This window comes from Madurella fahalii, assembly GCF_045866475.1.
Source record: "Madurella fahalii IFM 68171 DNA, scaffold_1, whole genome shotgun sequence".
In the NCBI taxonomy this organism is placed as follows: Eukaryota; Fungi; Ascomycota; class Sordariomycetes; order Sordariales; genus Madurella; species Madurella fahalii.
The window spans coordinates 7,639,038-7,658,746 of record NW_027263971.1 but is presented as its reverse complement, the minus strand read 5'-3'; the positions used below and the strand labels follow the sequence as shown (position 1 = coordinate 7,658,746).

The following is a 19,709-nucleotide window of genomic DNA, read 5'->3' as shown; positions in this document are numbered from 1 at the left end:
CTGGGAGTTGGGGGTCGAATCGCTCTCTCCTCGGCCTCTCGGTGTTGGGTGGGGGTGGAGCTGTTGGCACGGTGGAGAGCATGGGCCTAGGGAAGTACCCGGTACGTCGAAGGTGGTGTGTGGGCAGGTTGTTGTCTGGAAAAGGAAAACTCATCACCAGGAAGCGCACCGAGCGTGAAGCACGACATTTAAGACAAAGCCGTGGAAACCGAAAGGCTGTCTCGTGTGTTTTATTAATATCTCTCGGCATCGTTGGCCGTCGAGGACCGGACAAGCGTAAGGGACGTGGAGCATCACAAGAATCAGGAGCACCTGCCGCATCTGTTATAGGAGCCAAGTCGTTTGTCAAGACAGCCTTGGCGAGTGGCCGGTTTTGCCACATAGGACAGGATGCGAATTATACGACTCGCAAACGTCGATCAAGAACGGAACACAGTAGACACCGATAACCTTGGGCCCTGCTATTCGGCTCCGACAGCACTGATGGTCGAGCCCGGGTGCTATGACTTCCCATAACCGAGTAAACTTGGGGCTTCCCGTCCCTCCAGTCGAGACAGTTCTTTCCAGTGGGGCTTTGCACCTGCAAATTCTGAAATATCCTAAAAAGACGCCCTCGATCCTCAGCAGGCGCCGCGAGGTACTAGCTACCCGGAGCACTTGCTTGGGCCCAGCCAGACTGCTGCACTTAGACTAGCGATTTGCCGAATTTAGTACCTAATTACTCCGCACGAAATTGCTGTGCAGTATCTCAAGCGCCCCGCCTCGATACATCCAGACACCGAGCTGGGCGCTGAGCCTGCTCGATTGATGAAACTGGGACGGGTTCCGTTGATCCATACGACGTGCGCTAAAACACTCACAAACCCACCCCCACCAACCCGCGCTGCCCAAATACCCTCGGAGGCCCTCTGGGCCCAGCTGCACAATTGGAAACTGCCCCATCCCGGCTGTCTCGACACCCCTTTGCAAGAGGCGAAAACGAGACCTACTCTTAGCCCAGCTGATTTCCACATTGGCCGTCTCGCAATGTCGTTATAAACACCTCGCCAGCGGGCGCTCTCTTTTGCTTCTCTCCCTCTATCCACGCCAATTTCTCGCACTCTCAAGTCGCCAAGGAGCGAGCAAAACCAACCGGCATTTTGAATGTGTAGATCTCGGCCACTTTTGTGCCTTGAACAGCACGCCACGCCCGCTACACAGGGCTACGCAAATCTCGCCTTACACGGGAGATAGGCTTGGCAGGGAACGATTGTCGTCCCCCAAGACGCCGTCGAGTGTCAGAGCACCGTGACGCAGCAACAAGTGTCCGGGGGGGCAATTGCGCGGCCCGGTCCATAATAAGAGTCCAGCAACGCCCCGTTTGCGCGTCCTCTCCAGTGTTGCCGTCAGTGAGAGCCACAGCATCCAGCAGTCGCCCTTCGATTCGGTGTCGGGGGGTTGTTTCTGCCATTGGTTGTCGAGCAAAGGCTCTTCAGAGACGTGGTTTGCGGTTCGGTGAAGCGGCCTCGTGCAGCGCGCCAGAAAAGGTTACTGTTGGGGCCGTCAGAGCGCCGGGCTTTCAGGGCAAATCGGTTACGCCGACCACCAGTTCCCAAGAAAGTCTGTTTGCGCGGGCACTTGCCTCCCAGTCCCGTGGCGTGGACCCCGCTGTCTTTGTGCCCCTCGGCCCCTCGCGCTTAGCACGCCGAGCGGTCGTTTGGGCCCTGACGTACCTTGATTCCGTCTGATTCAAGGACGCAAAGCCTGGCGTGTGCCGCCCCCTGCCCTGCTGCTGACCGCTGCACGCCGCCTGACGGCTTTCCCGCCAACATGGCCCTCTCAGTGCTAGCTGCTGCGGCGACGCAGACATCATCTTTAGGTATCTTTACCCTCCTTGATTTGAGCCACGAACTGCTTCCCCTCCCTCCTCCCTCTCCGTCTTCCTCTACAGCAAGCAATCAAACAGTCGACTCAACGTTTTCAGCTCCAGACACGGCGAGCCATTCTAGCTCGGCAAAATCGAGCCTTTCGTCGTCGCCTCGACAATACCCTACCGACCTGACACATCCCATATTAGAAGAGGGCGATGAAACCGATAGCGAGGCGCTCAACGAACCCGTCACTCCTGTGAGCGGCCGCCAGTCCCAGGACTTCCAGGCCCTCGCAAATCAAGACGTCCATCTGGACGCGGCCCAAGACCAGCTCGCCGCGCCTTTCCCCACCGCGCGGCCAGGCGCCACGGCCGTCTCGAAGCCGCCCCTCGTTGTCGATACCACGGCCACCCCGCCGCTACAAACGCCCAGAAGCCCTCCGCCGACCACTTCGGCATCACAAGCCGTCCCCTCAACGCCCACCCCTCCGACCCCGTCCGCCGACCAGGACCCCCGCACCGCACCTCCTTCGAGACGGTCGACTTTCAGCTCGACTTCGAGTTTCAAGAGGACCATGTCTAGCTTTTTAAGGCGTGTTGGATCACAGGCGGACAAGCCGGCACCCGGCGACTCGAGCAACAGCGCGATAGCGTCGAGTCTGAATCTCCCCGAAGGCGCGCATCGCAAGATCCCAGCCCGTCGTTGGTCCATGAATAGGAGTTCGGCTACTACCCGCTCGAATTCGCCGCCCTCGCCGAGCTCACCGCTCGAGATGGCTGTCGGAACAAGGGAAGAGGCTTCGAAGCCCATGGTGCCCGGCTCCGACGCCTTCAAGAAGAAGAAAACGCGCACATCGACCGGTTTCTCGCTGCGCTCGCGGCCCGCCGTCGCCAATGGAAGCAACGGCGGCCCATCGAGGCAGGAACTGCAGCTCAGGCGGCGCGCAAGCAGCTTTGACTATACAAAGCAAGAGGAGGCCGTGGCCGGCGATGCCGAGAATGCGATCCACATGGAGAGGTCGCTATGGGGGCTGCCGGCCGAGACGGGCACCGGCGTCAAGGCTCGCCGGATGAGCCTGAGCTTGCCCGACGATTTCACGGTGGATGTGGCAGAGCTATCGGCCGAGTTTGAGTATCAGCACAAGCTGCTGGGCCGCCACGGCAAGCACTTGGGCAAGGGCGCGACGTCCAAGGTCACGCTGATGGTGTCCAAAAATGGCGGCGAGCTCTACGCCGTCAAGGAGTTCCGCGGCAAGTCGTCGAGCGAGACCAAGGAGGAGTACGAGAAGAAGATCAAGTCCGAGTATACGCTCGCGAAGAGCTTGCACCACCCCAACATTGTGGACACAATACGACTGTGCATCGACCGCGGTCGCTGGAACCATGTCATGGAGTACTGCGAGGACGGCGACCTGTTCACCCTCGTGAACAAGAAGTATCTCAAGGCCGAAGATAGGGAAAAGGACCGTCTTTGTCTCTTCAAGCAGCTGGTCAACGGCATCCACTACCTCCACTCGAACGGCATTGCGCACCGCGACATCAAGCTCGAGAACTTGCTCATCACCAAGGAATGCAGGCTCAAAATCACCGACTTTGGCGTCTCGGAGGTCTTCTCAGGTATCCACCCGGGGCTTAGGGAAGCGGGCGGGCAGTGCGGCAAAAACATGGTCGATGTGCGCCGCTGCGCGCCGGGCATCTGCGGCAGCATGCCGTACATCTCGCCCGAGGTGCTCAAGAAGTCGGGTGATTACGACCCCCGCGGCCTGGACGTCTGGAGCTCGGCCATTGTCATGGTGAACCTCATCTTTGGCGGCCCGCTATGGCACAAGGCCGAAGTGAGCAAGGAGAACGGGTCGGGCCAGGACACGTATGCCAAGCTCGTCCGCGGCTGGGAGAAGTGGACCGAGAAACACGCCGGCTCGGACGACATGGCTATCACGGACATGGACTATCCGCACGTGTGGGTGTTTGACAACTTTGTCAAGCCGCCGGCGTTGCGGCGGGTGCTCCTCCAGATGCTCAACCCCGACCCCGAGAAGCGCATCTCGATCGCCAACGTGGTCAACAACCGATGGGTCAAGAACATTGAGTGCTGCCAGTCGGACAGCTTCGACGAGCCCAACGCCGCAACCATGATTGACGCGTCCAAGAAAGCGTGTCAAACTCGTGTGAGCGGGAAGAAGATATTCTGTCACAACCATCTCCCGCCCAAGGAGCTTGGGTCACACTCATTAGGCAAGATGCCCGGCAGCGCGGGCTATTGACAGGAGCGGGTGGTTTCGTTATCCAACACATTGAGGACGTTAAGGGGCTTCGTTAGGGTTTCGTTTCGGAGTGGCGGGTAGGGTCCCCGTAATTCATTCACGGCGTTAGACGGCGGGGGCACCGGTGCATCACAATTCACAACGCATTGGGCGGGCTTTCTTCATTTTGGGGGACTGGGGGTTTTTCTTTCGGGAGCATTTGGCTTCTCCCTTACCCTATTCACAAATTCTTGCTGGTCTCTTTCTATGCCATTTCACCTTCCTTCCCTCACCCAGGGTTAATGATGATGAAGGAGCAAACGGGCCGAGTGTCCGGAAGGACGTAATGGGGTTCAACAACAACAGCAGCAGCAACAACAACAACAAGAGCAGCGGCAGCAGGCCGCTGTGTACATATGTTTTCGACTGTGGTTACATGGACGATGACGGCATCAATTGGGCTGCGTCTCGTGCTTTGGGAGTGAGAGGGCTTGACGCTCTGCGGAGGGAAATGAGCAGGACACAGGTTGCAAAAAAGTTGCACATCATCCTTCCCGTCGCGCTGGCTTGTTTTTTCGGGGCCCAAGAGGATGCTTTTCTGTTTTTGGCGCTTTCCTCCATAGACACAAACTCGTCAGACCCAGACGAGGCAAATTTGATGTTTGATTGGCATCCACATTGCGATGTCTAACCTTCAATGGCCGCGTTCCACAGAGGAGGAAGTGCGGTGAGAGCGGTCAAAAGGTTGGGGCCGGACCAGCGGGCTCCGGGTGGGTAAGAAGGATGGATGGATGGACGGACGGATTGGATGGAGAACGAAGGTCCCCCCTTTCTGCATAATGCTTCGGCCAGTTTGGGGCCAAGCCAATCTCACTCCACCCCCCTTTGGGTTCCATTCCCCTTCGCAAGCGCACCAACAACAACCCGCCGCACTACCATCCTGGTGGATTGCTAACCCGAGTTGAGCCGAGAGCTGGGCACAAGCAGGAAGTGGAGGCACGACGGAGTCTGATCTGTCCTTGTGATGATTGGGATCCACGCAAAAAGGATCCCGACCGGTCTCATCTCTTCTCATCTCATCTCATCTCATCTGAGGCGTGTTACGGGTGAGATGCAAGTTTAACAACAACAAGCAGTTGCCGCTAGCGCCCGATAGCATGTGACCCCCTCGGTCATTTCTTTTGGACTTTCTGGCAGCTGGAAGTCGGTGGAATCCCCGAATTCCCCCGGACAGAGGGCTGGGCATACAGCTGATGCCAAGCCAGATATTCTGGGGAGTCACGAGGTAAGGCCGAGTATATTGCTTTGCTGCTGGTGTCGTGCAGGTGCTTTGCCGATTTCCCGGGATCAGATAAACTGCGTAGTGTGTTGCACCCAAGTCACGGGAAGATGGGGGCGGGGCATGCGTCTCCAGACTCTGAACGCTAAAGCTGCTGTCTTACGGCAGCAGCGCTTCCCCGCGTTTCTTTTTTCTTTTTTTCTTGCTTATTTTCTTTCTTTTCTCTTTTGTTTTTTTTTTACACGATACCCCATCTTAGTCACTCCAGTCTGCCCCGCCCCGAGGCACCTGGGGGCCGTCTTTGTTGATCAAACCGCTTCGCCGATGACGAATGGTTCACCTTAGGCCTCTATTATAATATCCTATCTTTGCGGGGAAATAGCCCGATCGCCGCCGGGCTCGGTTCGGTCGGTTGTTGGTTAGCTCAATGTTTAGCTCAATGGCGTTGGATATCGTTTTCTCGCCTGCTCGTTCTTAGCTCGCTCTACGTGGTCCTGGTGGATGCTGCTATCTTGGCCATGTCCGAGAGCATCGCCCATTCATTCTGAAAACGTTCTCCGGTTTGACGGACTAATCGCACGTGAGAGACGCCGGCGTCTTACGAAGGGAGGATCCGTATACGGATTGGTCTGGGCCGTTGTCTCAGTTTCATCGGGTTCGGTTCGGGTGCTGAACGAGGGGTGAATGCGACCCAAGATGCTCTCCACAATCACCATGAGCGTCATCACCTGTTCATCCTTCCCTCCATGCCCCGGCTGAAAAACCATGAAAGTTTTCTGGAAGGCCTGGAAACCTATCATCTCGCCACCCCCCCACACCGGCGCTCACACACTGCGAGAATCTAAAGTAACGTTATACCCATCGGTTACCCCGAGGCCGTTCCACAGCCCAAAAAACCCGGTTGACTGATCGGCAACTCTATTCACGCATTCACGCCGGCGGCAACCCATCCATCCCGGACCCGTGATGGTACGCCGCTCTCTCCGTAGGCACACAGACCACGGCCCAGACCCGAGCAACCCCTTGTCTCTTCCGGCTGAGGGGCAATGGCTAAAAGGGCCCAGATGAACGCAATGCAGCTCGCCCGTCCAAGCTACATAAGCCAGCTGCAAGGCGGTACCAATGGATGCTACTCTGCCTGCATTGCGTGGGGGTCAGGTTTTACATCACGGATTGCCCACTTGGGAGTCCCAACTGTACATGTCGCAGGAGAGTATCCGATACACACATTCCAATAGCGTACTTGCGATGCCGGCTTGGGGCCTGTAGGTTTTACTGCTTGCTTGGTTGATGGGAAGAGTATCATGGCCGTCGCGTCTGCGTCACGCCCAAGGAGAGAAGATAATGCCAAGCATATGATGAATGTTCATAGCAGCGTCCATGAACCATCCTCGGCTGCGAGACAGGAGAACCCACTCCCTCAACAACCCGACAATCTGCGAGTCCCTTGTCCCCCCCCGAGACCAGCCAAAAACACATGCCAGCCACACCAGAAAAGAGGTCAATCTCTATCCTCGCTGTCCCTAAACCCAACCCATCTGCCACCTGTGTACTCGTATCCCATCACTCCATCCGTCCAATTACCTATCCATCCACACCACCAGGAGAAAAGGGAGCTAAGAAACAGGGCGTCAGCACGTTTCTCTTGGCTCCCTTCGCCGAGCGTAAGTGGCTTGCGCTTCCCGCGGGCCATGTCCCTCGCCCAATATCGGAACGGCTCCTGACTGGATCCACCTTTTACACCCACTCACTAGTAGGTACTCGACACAAATGTGTGTTTTGTGGTAAAACGTGGCGGCCAGGCTCGCCCGGGGGGGTGCTCTTGGATGTTGGAGGAGGTTTTCCGCACAAAATAATTATCGCGGTGTCTAGGTATCACATGTAATGCCAGAAAATGGCATCACCGTTTCGTATAATTACCCTGGTGTACTCTTCCTTCGCTTAGACTAGGGGTTTAGTTTCGGCGAAGAGTTGGAACTCTCAAAAATAAGGCCATTGTGCTGCCTTTAAGTTGCTAAGAAATTCGATGATTGAGGCCAGCTTTGCCCTCTTTTTCTGCCGGTTCCCTTTGCGTCAATCCCGCGGAGCAATGCCGAATCACGGAGAAGCGTATTTTGTATCTTCCAACTTTGGAATGGGCTACGACCAGTTTGTATACGCAGAGCGGAGCAGTAGTGATGCCTTGAGAGATACCCTCCCAACCCCACAAAGAGACCTCACGACGGAACAAGCATATTGCGTTCAAGCTGAAGTACCAGGGTCGTGTCATGCACCCCACGTCAGCCCGAGTATGTCCCTGGCCATTAGCCAAGTGTAAAACGCCACCCCAGTTTTCAGGAGCGCCATCACAAAGCCCAGCCCAGCCTGATGAATAACACAGGATGAACCGTTCCGCCTGTGGCTTCGCATCCTAGTTCCTCTCCTCCGTCTTCATCTCCCCACGCCAGATTCTGCCGCCCGGTTGCAAAACGGTGCAGCGCTGCTTCTTCCGACGCCATGCCCAGATGTGGCCGGAAGGCGGAAAAAGGCATTACCAACAAGCACCACCCTGTACTTAATCGGAGCCATCGTCGGTGGGGGTGCTAACCTCAACTCGGAACATGCGCTTGTACTGGTTCAGGATATGCCTGAGATCCGGTTCCGAGTTGAATTCTAGGAGGGTGCCGTCGAACCACATTATTGGCCTTGCGAACGGAAGCAATAACAGCTCTGTACATACACCGGGGTTCCTCGCTCATCTTCATGATGTTGATATGGAACGTGATGCTACTGCTCGAGCGGCCCTCTCTCCATGCAGGCTTGTCCAGACGGTGGTCCAGGCCACACCACCGATATGTGTAGCGTGAGAACCCTTTCGATAGTCTTCCAGCGCTTTTAGCGGCTTTCTGTTGAGTGATATGCATGGTGATTAGGGGATTGGGTAGGTTGAGACTTATTCTCGGCTACCGCGGCTGATGGAATATTATCATTGAGTAGTACAATACGGTTCTAGCTACTGATCAGGGTGCTGCTGTGATTGGCCTGGCTGCAACCAACTTTTCTGGATATGGTCAGCCCTGGAACTCTTGCTTTGTGTAACAGTTGTAACGAGGTTAGGGCGAGAGGTTTTGCGGGACACTTACACGTAGAACACGATGATAAGACAAACGAGAACATTTGTTCTCGAAAAGGAAATGTTTCTTCTCTGCTCAACGCAATAATCAACCTGCATTGTTCGGTCAGAGACTCTAATCTCGTACAAATCTTTTCATTGCCGGCCTCGCATTCCCATTTATGATTTAGGATGTTTAGCTTTCGCGCACGATTATCAACAAGCTGCAGGCTACAAGTGGTCTGTGCTCTGGGCTGGTCAGCGTCCTTGCGAGAAAGGAAGGCTTCTGTCTTTCTGGTCAACTCCTCGGAGTGATCGCGAAAAATAGGTTCTCACTCATCGCAGATCACAGTCCCATCACTGAATTCTATTCCTACCTTGCCTCCAGGAGTCATGGAGAGTCCCTACACCAAAGGGAGCCAATTGTCCCTTACCGTTCGCGAACGCGGGCGCGACCGGGCGGTGCCTCGCGGGCAGCTCACCATCGAAATCATCGAGCCCATGTCGGCCCCCACCATGTCTGTAGTCATGAAAGTTTCCTTCCAGGACTCCCGCTCCAGGCGCCAGCGGCTAGCTGTTCTCAAAATGTATGATTGCCGCTTCGCGCCCAGCCTGCGGCGGACCTACAACCCGTCGTATGACGACGACGCCGAAAGCGCGTGGCGCGAGTACGTGCGGGACGGAAAGGTTCCTGCACTTTTTGCCTTTCTTGACGAGAAGCGTCGCCTAGAGGACGAAGAAGGGGTGCTAGTCGACACCGACAGCGAGAGCGATTCTAGTAGCGGCGAAGACAACAACGCTACACCCATCGCAAGAAGAGTTCGAACAGCGGCCGAGATGCGCGAGAAGAAAGGAAAACGCGAGGGGATCATCCAATGGAAGGCCCTGGACCTTTACGCGTGCGAAACACGTGCCTATGCGAAGCTCTCCCACCTCCAGGGCCGATACATCCCCAAACTCCTTGCCCAGGTCCACACGAGCGTCGCGGCGTCGCCGGATCTGCGCAGCAGCCCCGCGTATCGCGAAAACTATTTCGACGTCGGTGGTATCCTCCTGGAATACGTCGACGGGTTCAATCTGACCGACCTCGCCACGACCTCGGTCCCGAAGCAGAAATGGCACGGCATTATCCAACGGGCTGTGGACGCAGCCCGATACATCAACGACGCGGGTGTGATCAACATGGACTGCCAGCCACGCAACGTCATTGTGCAGCGAGAAAGCTTACGGCCTCTTCATATCGATTTCGCGCAGTGCCTCTTTGCCGAAGATATGGGTTCGGATGAATTCAGAGAGACCAGACTACGATGGGACAACCAGGGGGCGATTGGGAGTGTCATGGTGGGAAAGTTACGCAGAGCGGGTGTTGATTTGCCCGATATTCGATATAACGAGCGCGACTGGGGTCGCCTCGGTAGCATATTTCATTGTTTCCCCCAAGCTCTGAATCCTTGGTCGGCGATTGGGTATGGTGTTGGTGTTGGCGTGCTCGCATGGGTGGTGGCTCGTGGCATTTTCGCCTTCCGTGCCCGACTCTGATGTAATAAAGGCATGCATGCATCCATTCATCCTGAGGGCTCATCCATGTGGGGAGTTTATCAGATGGTGTAAGATGACGAGGGTTAAAGATCCTCACGGAGAGTGCTTAACGATAAGGGATCAAGAGAATGAGTCTTTTGTACCACCTAGAGTGAGCCTTCCAATATACTAATTACTAATTACACCACACTGTTCACAGTGGAATGGGCACCACCTATGCAAAACAGCTGAATCGAGGAGCCATGATCATTAGTGTCCAGCTTAGTACATGCGCTTGATTGTGTGTACATCGCTTCAGCCTCCGCCAAGGATGATCTTAAATATTGGACGATGGCATCCCCTGTTCTCTCTTTCACGGCAGGCTGACTACTACTTGTCATTGCGGTGCTTTTGAACGAATCTCGGGCTTCATTATTGACTTCGTCTCCATGGGACCGAGTATGCGTACGAGCCTCTGAACGGCCGCCAAATCCGTATTCTCCGACTCCTCCCGGAGAGAGGGTGGAGGCGACTTGAGGCCGAGATGGAGACAATAGAAGCAGAGGACGGGGGATTTCACGACTTCGAAGCGCTGTCATATGTCTGGGGCAGTGACAGCAAAGAAGATGTGATTTACATCAAAGGGGCAGTCATGCGCATTACCAAGCCTGTGTCATCATTCCTCCATCGGCTGCGTCAACCGACGGAAAGTCGCCGGCTAAGGTCGATGGGATTCGCATCAAGCAGGATGATGTTGAGGAGAAGGGCTGATATGGAAGCATAGCCGGCGGTTTCCCTTGGGGATAAAACGGTTAACCGAGAGCGAACGAAATGGCATGTAGAGGTATGGTGCTATTGTGGGGTGATGCGAGAGGAAGTCTTCAACAGTTGCGGCCCGGCGGTCCAACGACGCTGGCACAGACAGCTGATGGTGGCTGGACAACCCACTAGTGTCGGGCCTGTACAGTACAGTATTGTACGTGACTTCAGCTAGCAGTGAACCTCTACAGCGTGTAAACCAAGTCCCAGCTAGGTGCCTGTTTGGTCTCTAGGTTGGTCCTAGCCAAATGCGGCTGTCGATCAACAACACACCTCCTTTGGGCACCAAGACCAAGAACCCGAAACAACACGAGCAGGTTGTCACTGGCCTCCTTGCAGCCAGTCCGTACAAGGTTAAAATACCCAAGTCTAGATTGATGCACGCTATTTGTGCCACCCGCGGCGATGGTTGAAACTTGACGTGAAGCTCGAAGGGAAGCCCGTCGCGAGACTTGTCAGCGCTTCTGCAGACAGGCCAAGCCATACCGGCGCCTGGCTTTGGTCTTGCTCGTCACAGTCTGGCAACGGGTATTCGGAAAGTTTGGGCTCTTCGTTCGATGTTTTGCGCTGAAAGGCAGTTAGCAATGTTGACAGAGCTCTGTAGTGGGCCAGGGTACGAGGACGGTCCTTCATAGACTTCCTGTAAAGAGGACTCATTTGAGTCGCCAGGACGGCTCATCCGCGCCGCGACCTTGTCCATGCGCGCTGGTGGACTTGTTGCTATTCTTCCGTGCTGATGATCGGAGGATCTGGGTTTCTTGCCATCGGCTGGTTGCGGAGCCATCAGACTGTACGTGGCGAGACTTCGCTGCTTCGGAAGTTCTCTTCCTACGCTCTTCCAGAAGACTGTCCAACGAATCCCGAATCTCCCTTAACCGCTTGTCTTTTTCCCGGTCATGATGTCCAGAACGTACTTGCGGAACTCGATGTAATGCTCGGGTCCCTGAAGCAACAAACTTGAGACATTTGTCATGTAGTAATCCGGCTCGTTGTGTTTCCATAAGACGTAGAGTGGCGCCTCTGGATCAATCTTCGGTTGGGTCAAAGCCCCTGTCAAGAAGTTGGGTCACATTCGATTTGCATTGGCTAAGATTACTTAGGGATCACACGAGATGGCTAGAAAACCAGAAGAGGCCCTGGCCGCGCACCTCAAGACGCGGGAGGGCCGGAAATGACACTGGGGCCGCACCATTCGACGACGTTGTGGGGTCTGGCAGAGATGGAAAATTGACAGGTAGGACAGGAAGTACGAGGGCTTAAGTTGTGTCGAAACTGACAAAAAGGAAGTCGACAAGCAGAGGTTGCAATAGATAATGTAAGTATCCAAATTACATGCTCCCTGACTTCTCCCTTTCTACGATTGCTCATTAATTATGATAAGCTTGCTAACGTATTCTACTGAACGGTGACGGAAGACAATGGCAAACGCGGGAAAGATGAAAACCAGGTGGTCTGACTACTAATATCGTGACATCCCATGTACCTGTTTCCATACAGCCCGCCCTCCGCTCCAGGTTCGTCGTGGTGGTGGTGGTGGTGGTGGTGGTGGTGGTGGTGGTGGTGCTGGCGGCGGTGCTGGACATTGATAACGGTTATAATAACTCGGATCGCGGCGGGGTGGGGGACCTTCATGGGGATGAAAGACCAAACCCTCTGGGCCCCTGCGATCCATCCGGACTCGATGCCGTGAAGGGTTTCCGTGAATCGTCGGATGAAACGAGATGCCACTGATGATGCCATCGATCAGGTTCTCGCTCGGGCCCAGGCGTATACAATTGCCTGATTTTGATGTTCTCCTTGTCAACATATGCGCCGGCCATCTGCAGGAGACGCTCGACGGCGGTGTTCCCAACCTCGACCGCGAGCTTGAGTGCGTGATTGAGCACATCCTTCTTTTTGCGCCCGCCAAGCGTAGAGTTTTGGATGGAGAGAACAATGAATGCAACAGCATGAATATTTTCCTCTTCGACGGCCGAGTCTAGCGGGGGGTGGCGAGAATCGCAAGAAACGTTCCAGTCTGCGCCCTTGTGAAGAAGCTCCTCAATATCTTCAACGTTCCCCGCAGCACAAGCCCGGTGTAACGGCCGCATACCAAAGTGATCGATGGCGTTTGTGTTAACGCCGAGTATAAAGAACTGGGACAGCAGATCTCTGGTGCCGTATCGGAGGCTTAAATGGAGGCAGTTCTGGCCGAAGGCGTCTGTCGCATTGTGATCTGCACCATTCTTAAGGAGCAGCAGCGCTGCGTCAACGGCACAGCCTCGGATCGCTTCGTGAAGTGCCGTCTTCCCATTATCATCCCTCAGATTAACGTCCGTGCCCAAGTCTAGAAGCTGCTTCATAGTGGACACGTTATTCGCCATGGCGGCGTAGTGGAGAGGGGTGCGTCGCTGCCCATCAACCGCGTTGAGCAGAGCCTTCTGAGACAATGCAAATTCTCGGACAAGTGGGCCGTCGTTCCAGATCGCGAGGAGATGTAACAGACTGGCGCCGTCTCTGGTACGGCCGAAATCCCTCTGGGGCATCTGGATGAAGAACTTGAGCGCCACCCGGAAGCCGAGCTCCGCCGCTAGGAGGGCGGGCGACATGCCCTTCTTGTCTCGCAGGAAGCAGTTAGCTCCTGACTTGGCAAGACGTCTGATTGCCTCCATGTTCAGGTTCATTACGGCGATATGAAGAGCGGTTAATCCGTCGCGGTCCTGGACATCCAGGTCGGCCACGGTGTAGTCGGCCCAGTTGACCATCTTCAAGTCCCAGCAGTGGTACAGCGCCCAATGAAGGAGCGTTCTCCCGGCATGGTCGAACTTCAAGGATCGAAGGCCGTGTCTCTCTTGTAGCATCTGCACCACATCTCCCCAGCCCTGGTCCGCGCACAGGTGGAGGACATCGTAACGAGACGATAAATCCCGTAAAGGAATTCCCTTCGCGGGGAGACGTTGGAGCGTCCACAGGAGCTTCTCTCTTCGGCCGAAATATGCGAAATGCATCAGGGCGTTCATCCCAACGATCGGGTCGACAGCCAACACCTGGAACGGGTCCACGCGAAGAATTTCCTCTTGCAGCTCGGTCCAGCCGTGTAGATCGGCCAGTAGAAACTGGGTTCTGTGGGAAATTTGTAGGCTGAGGGACCGTTCGGAAGCGATCGATCTCATTAGATGTGGACAGCATCTTGGGGTCGACCTGGTGGCGTTCGATCTCATTATATGTGGACCGCGACTTCGGGTCGACCTCAATCCATAAGAGGTGGAGATAGTGAGCCGAGGCCGTTGGCAAGAACGCAACCATCTCGTCATCAAGATGTCGATCGGGGGCTGCGGCATCATAGTGGTCAAACCAATGCCGGAGCGCGTAAATAAGACACGGTGTTTTGCTGATCTGGGTAATGTGGCGGATGTTTGAATCGGTTAACGCGTCTATTTGCTGTGCACTCAGTAGCACAGGACCGAATGATCTACGCAGCGCAACTTCGGCTTCAACGACCCAGTTGTATTGCTGTTGCCATTCGTGGATGGGCCGGTCTTCCAGCTGGTATATTTTCATGCATAGACCGTGGACCATGGCGTGGGCATCGGAATTGGACACTGTATACTCCAAGAGAGTTCGGTGAGCTTTAGACGAAACTGTCTGGATGCGCTCGGAAGCCCCGAATAGGTCTCTTGCAGAGATATGCGCAAAGTCGACACTGCCGTCCCAGTTCTTCTTGATGATATACCCGCACGCTTCTGCGAGATAGTCCTCAAAGGCCCTAGACTCAGAATCCAGGTCCCGGTAGCGGAAGCTTCGGGAGCCCAGGTTCTGATCGTGCAGTGTTGCCAGAAAGGCCAGTTGGCGAGAGTCAAACTTTGCCTTTGCCACTCTGAGAATGGCGAACAACGCTCGGGCTCTGCTCTTGTACTTGGTTGGGATGGTGTCCAGGAGCTTGCAGTAAGCGTCAATGAGATCCGGGGATATGTCGTCCAGTCGAGAAAGACCGTCCCGAATCTCCTCTGGCGACCACTCATTCATTCCCTTCAGAAACTGTTCCCACGCCAAGCTAGCATGAAGAAAGTTTCCTTTGGATTTCCGGATGATCTTGTCCTCGACTTCAATGCCGTCGCTGCTGGATTTAAGCGACCTTCCGAGGTGTTTCCGGACCTGGGTCCGGATGAAGTCTTCCACATTTTGTTTTGTTGTATCGTTGTCGACGTCAATTGGAGCGATATCCGCCTCCTTCGTAAGTTCGTACGGTGCCTTCGTCCGACTAGATATCAGAAGCCGTACTCGATGGCTCCAGTCAAGTGCTAGTAGCTTTTGTAACCTGTCAAGTATGGTGACTCGTTGGCCGTTGCTGTTCCGCAGTACCTCGTCAACGGCGTCAATCACAACTGAAATATGATGTTATGGGACTTGGAGATTATGGTTTCGAGCTATGACTAAAGACCATCCTCGCTTTGACTTCGGACCCTCCAGATCTGCCCACTGCTCTCCAAGTAGTTGAGAAGGGAACATGTCGCTTCGTCATCGGCAATCTGATGGAGAACAGACCTTACGAAGGCGTCTGACGTATTTCGTCTGCGGTCGTTGTCGTTGAAGAAGAAATGCACGGGTTTCCAAATCAGTGGCTTCGCGGCTCGTCGCCTTTGGTCCTCCAGGTAGGTAACGACACTCCGCATCAGCACTGATTTACCCATTCCGGGGGGACCGTGTAGCCACAAGACTTGGCGCCCTCGGAGGTTTGTCCACGACTGGAATTCGCAATGATGTAGAAGCCATTGGGAAGAGCTTCTCGGATACACTGGTATAAGACTGAAGACTTCCGCCGCATCTACGGCACGGAGATCGAACAAGAAGTCGAATCTGCCGGAACTGGGAGTGGTGGCTAAACCATCAGTGTTAGCAAGAAGGACGGATGCTGAGATCGCAACATTGTTCTTGGTACCTACAGGCCATCCTGGATTCACCCGTCCTCGACCATACCTCGATAAGCTCACCAATGCAAGTGGACACGGCAAGATAGTTTTGGCTGGAGCTTGTGAGGAACTTGCAGATGTTGTTGTGGTGTGCGTCCAGGGGAATGGTCACCTCGTGGACGATACGGAGGATGACGGACGAGGGCTCGACTACCTGAAGGACTCAATAAGCAGTGCTTTGGCGTTTTATTAAGGGGAAGGTTGATTTTTATTGGGAACCTACTGTTGAACCATGCCATGGCTGCAACTTGTAGAAGCTGAAGATGGGGCAATTTATCCCGGATTTTTCGAACTGAGAACATATGTCGGCTAAGCCGATGAGTTTGTTTCAACGCTAGCTGGTTGATGGGTTTGTAGAGTACGAATGTTGGACAGAGTGGCGATCCGGCTCAAAAGTGTTGACCAGTTCGCCTCTAGCGAGCCTTTGCTCCGATGAGGAGTCCCCAAGAAGATGACCCCTAGGATCGATTCTGCAATAGCACGGTATCGATATGATTCCGGGCCCGGAATGTGCGCAAGGTTAAAGGCCTAGCAATGATGTGAGCTCATTAAGTTACCATGTCATCCTTCGCCTTCCCCTACCTGCTTGAACACAACGCCACGGAGACTGTGGCAGATGAAAATGATATTCCGCTATTTGACGCCTTTATTAGTAGATGAAAGGTTGGACACGAGAGTATATGTGGCCTACCTGGTCTGCCACCTTATTCCGAGGGCGGATGTGCTTGGTGGCCTCTAGGAGCTGTTTAGCGGGATTCTGTACGCGGCACTCGGATCCCAGGAAAGTAAGGATGGAATCGTAGCCAAACGTGGATACCCGAGTCTCCCCGAACCGAAACGGTAGAAAAGTCCCGCAGCCACAGTCTCTCTCCATCTTTCCAGGTTTTGAGGGGATGGCCACCGAGTCCATGGATGGCAACAATACTTGGTCGTATGTTAGCACGCAAAAGTTGAAGATGAGAGGGCAGCCATACTCAATATCAGTCTTGATCTTGGTCTCTCTCACTCCCGGATAAGGCCAAAACTGTACTAGCCCGGTAGTAGGTCCATCATCCGTCCTGGGCTCCTCCGTCGCAGCGTCAACCCTCGACTAGATATCTCCCACGGCATTCCGCCAAAATATCGTCCAGGAAAGGCTTCAGAGCTTGATAATCAGAGTCGTACACTCCGGTGAACTTTGGGAGATTCTCGTGCATGCGATTTGCGGCAATGGAGCGGTGCGACACAGTATTCGGCTAGGGGTCCAACGCAGAAATGATCCCGATAAGGATCGCTCCGTCACCTTCTCGTGTCACTATCCCAGGGCTCTTTTCTTGTGATGCATAACCCTAACCCTAAGCCAACTAGGTAGAAGTCAATAGATATTGAAAAGAAGGTTGAAGTGAACTTATCAGGGTATACTATTAGTAGAGCTTTATTGTAGTACAACAACGAAAGAGTACTTTACCTAGTAGCCTTCTTTTCAAAGAATAATATAGCGAAATTAAACCATCTAATCTATAACAAGGAACTCCTAGCAGTTATCCGTTACCTAGAATAGTAGGATGCTAAACTATGAAACGTGCTATTATTGAAGATCTAGATAGACTACAAAAATCTCAGGTACTTCTAGAAGAATAGTAGCTAAATGAGAGATAGATATAGTAAGTAGAAATAGTTGTATAATATGACTTTGTATTTAAATACTAATCTAGGAAGAAAGCTATTATTCTAGATTCTTTATTAAGAAGAGAATAAGATATATCTCAAGATAACTAAGATAAATAGCTAATAAAAGGATACTTCTAACTTTTAAAGTTAGAGAAAGGAAGGCTTTATAAGTAAATTACATAGCTGTAACTAGAGCTTACTCTGAGTTTATTACTAGAGACGACTAAGATAGAGATTTAGTGTTAGATCAAAAATAGAGGTGAAAAGGAGAGTGAAAGGATAATTCGCATTATAGGAGCAGTATCTACATAGCTATCACTCATAAGGAGGTAATAGATAACAGTGTTAAGCTCTAAATCTTCTAAAACTATAACGAAGCTAGCAATTTATAAGCTCTCACAGTATCTCTCGAGTTTAATATCTATAGCTATAACTCTAACTCTGGCAATACTCCTCCTATACCTGACAAAGTACTCTCCTTTCCTTAGATTCTCTCCGACTAACTCACTATCTATAACTATACAATAGATACTCTTTGGCTACATAACTATAGCTATAATGAACTAATTGTACCTATAGTGAACTAATTAACTCTTACGAAGGCTGAATCAAACTGACTAACTAATTACTTATAACTATGTAATAGATACTCTTTAACTATATAACTATAGTTATAACGAATTGATTATTCCTATAGCGAACTATTTAACTCTTATAAAAGCTATATCGAACTAATTAACTAGCTACTTATAACTATATAATAGATACTTTTTAACTATATAACTATAGCTATAATAGACTGACTATATCTATAGCAAACTAACTATTATGTGGTAGGAGCCTAGATAGGCCAGACGGCCAGAATCCTAGAGGTTATGTGATTACAAGATTCTGGAACCTTCCTTAGGTACTGTGTTACAGAGTTTTCGTCGTAGTCTTGTAACTGTCAAAAGGATCAGGTGCCAAAGGATCAGGATCACAGAATCTAGTGTAGGAGCCAAACCTATGTACTCTATTGAGCTAAGGAAGACTGGCAGCTAACTGTGCTACTGTACAAACATCATCTTGTACGTGTATGTCTATAAAAGGAGTAAGCTCTCCAGCATAGATAGAGACAGGAGAAGAGGGACAATCAACTCAAGACATACAAAAATCCTAAACTGTCATTTCCTAAGATTCAGAGGTGCCATGTTTCTGACAGTAACTGGTGACCTCAGTGGCGTTAGCCTTGACGTTGAGGTAGGCACTTTATAAACACTGGTATGATCTATGACAAAGTAAGATATAATGATGGTTAATTGAGTTAAGGTCCTTTGGAGACAAATCTAAGAGGTCTCTATAGACATAAGTAATTGTCAAAAGGGTCAGGTGCCAGTCCAAAGGATTAGGATCACAGGATCTAGTGTAGGAGCCAAACCTATGTACTCTATTGAGCTGAGGAAGGCTGGCAGCTAACTGCGCCACTGTATAGACGTTATCCTGTACGTATGTCTCGTCTATAAAAGGAGCGAGCTCTCCAGCAAAGAAGGAGAGAGACAATCAACACAATCAAGAGAAGACACACAAAATCCAAAACTGTCATTTCCCCAAGATTTAGAGGTGCCGTGTTTCCGATAGTAATGACCTCTAGGCCATTATCTCTGATAGGATATAGGTTTAGATACTGCTAAGTAGTGCTAGTCTCTACTATATAACAAATACCCCTCTTTCGAAAAGAAAGATAACGTCCCAGTTATTACTATCTACTTTATAAAAGTTATATTTATTCCTCTATTAGTCATTCCTTTAGCTCTGATTTCATATCTCAGTATCATTATCCTTAACTCTTTAAAGGTTGAATAGACTAGAGAGTAGCACTCTCTTCCTGGGCTATATACCTATTGTTGTAGTACTCTATATACTCTTGTTATTCCTTACCTGTATTCTATTACTATAAGCAGTATTTATATTCCTCTTCTTAGACTGGGATGATTTGGTGCTGTAATTATTGTCGGGTACCTTGTATTTATTAATGGACCCGGGTGTTTCGGGTTCTTAGGTCGATCTCGGTATATTTGTTGTCTGTTCTTTCTATAATACCGTTATCTTTAATAGATAAACTATTAGCCTCTTTGCTACTAAGATTTCCAACTTTAACTTATTCTCGAAATCATTTAGGTATTTAGTAACGTCGGCCTTAGCATTCTTAACTGACTCTACAATCTTAAGATTGATTATTTTGCTAATCGTTTTATTAATGGCTTTATCGATAGCTTTAGCAACTATGATATCAATATTCTCTTTCTATTTCTTAGTAAGAGAATGAATTGTA

The 19,709-nt window shown here is 52.0% G+C and overlaps 3 protein-coding genes across 3 annotated transcripts; 2 read left to right on the top strand and 1 right to left on the bottom strand.

The window, feature by feature from the left end:
* Positions 1 to 1,809: 1,809 nt before the first annotated feature.
* On the top strand, positions 1,810 to 4,113 carry MFIFM68171_02168 (Serine/threonine-protein kinase hal4 (Fragment); the record flags this gene model as incomplete). Its single annotated transcript, XM_071057590.1, has 1 exon — positions 1,810 to 4,113. One exon carries the CDS (start codon positions 1,810 to 1,812, stop codon positions 4,111 to 4,113), a length of 2,304 nt encoding a protein of 767 aa, XP_070913691.1.
* A 4,742-nt stretch (positions 4,114 to 8,855) lies between these two features.
* Positions 8,856 to 10,001, top strand: MFIFM68171_02167 (Serine/threonine-protein kinase D; the record flags this gene model as incomplete). The annotated part of the gene is made up of 1 exon (XM_071057589.1): positions 8,856 to 10,001. The coding sequence occupies one exon, from the start codon at positions 8,856 to 8,858 to the stop codon at positions 9,999 to 10,001; it is 1,146 nt and encodes a 381-aa protein (XP_070913690.1).
* A 2,426-nt stretch (positions 10,002 to 12,427) lies between these two features.
* Positions 12,428 to 16,944, bottom strand: MFIFM68171_02166 (uncharacterized protein; the record flags this gene model as incomplete). Its single annotated transcript, XM_071057588.1, has 11 exons — positions 12,428 to 13,901; positions 13,963 to 15,163; positions 15,220 to 15,657; positions 15,722 to 15,902; positions 15,972 to 16,057; positions 16,111 to 16,276; positions 16,331 to 16,381; positions 16,440 to 16,483; positions 16,566 to 16,672; positions 16,723 to 16,838; positions 16,915 to 16,944. The coding sequence occupies 11 exons, from the start codon at positions 16,942 to 16,944 to the stop codon at positions 12,428 to 12,430; spliced, it is 3,894 nt and encodes a 1,297-aa protein (XP_070913689.1).
* Between the last annotated feature and the right edge of the window lie 2,765 nt (positions 16,945 to 19,709).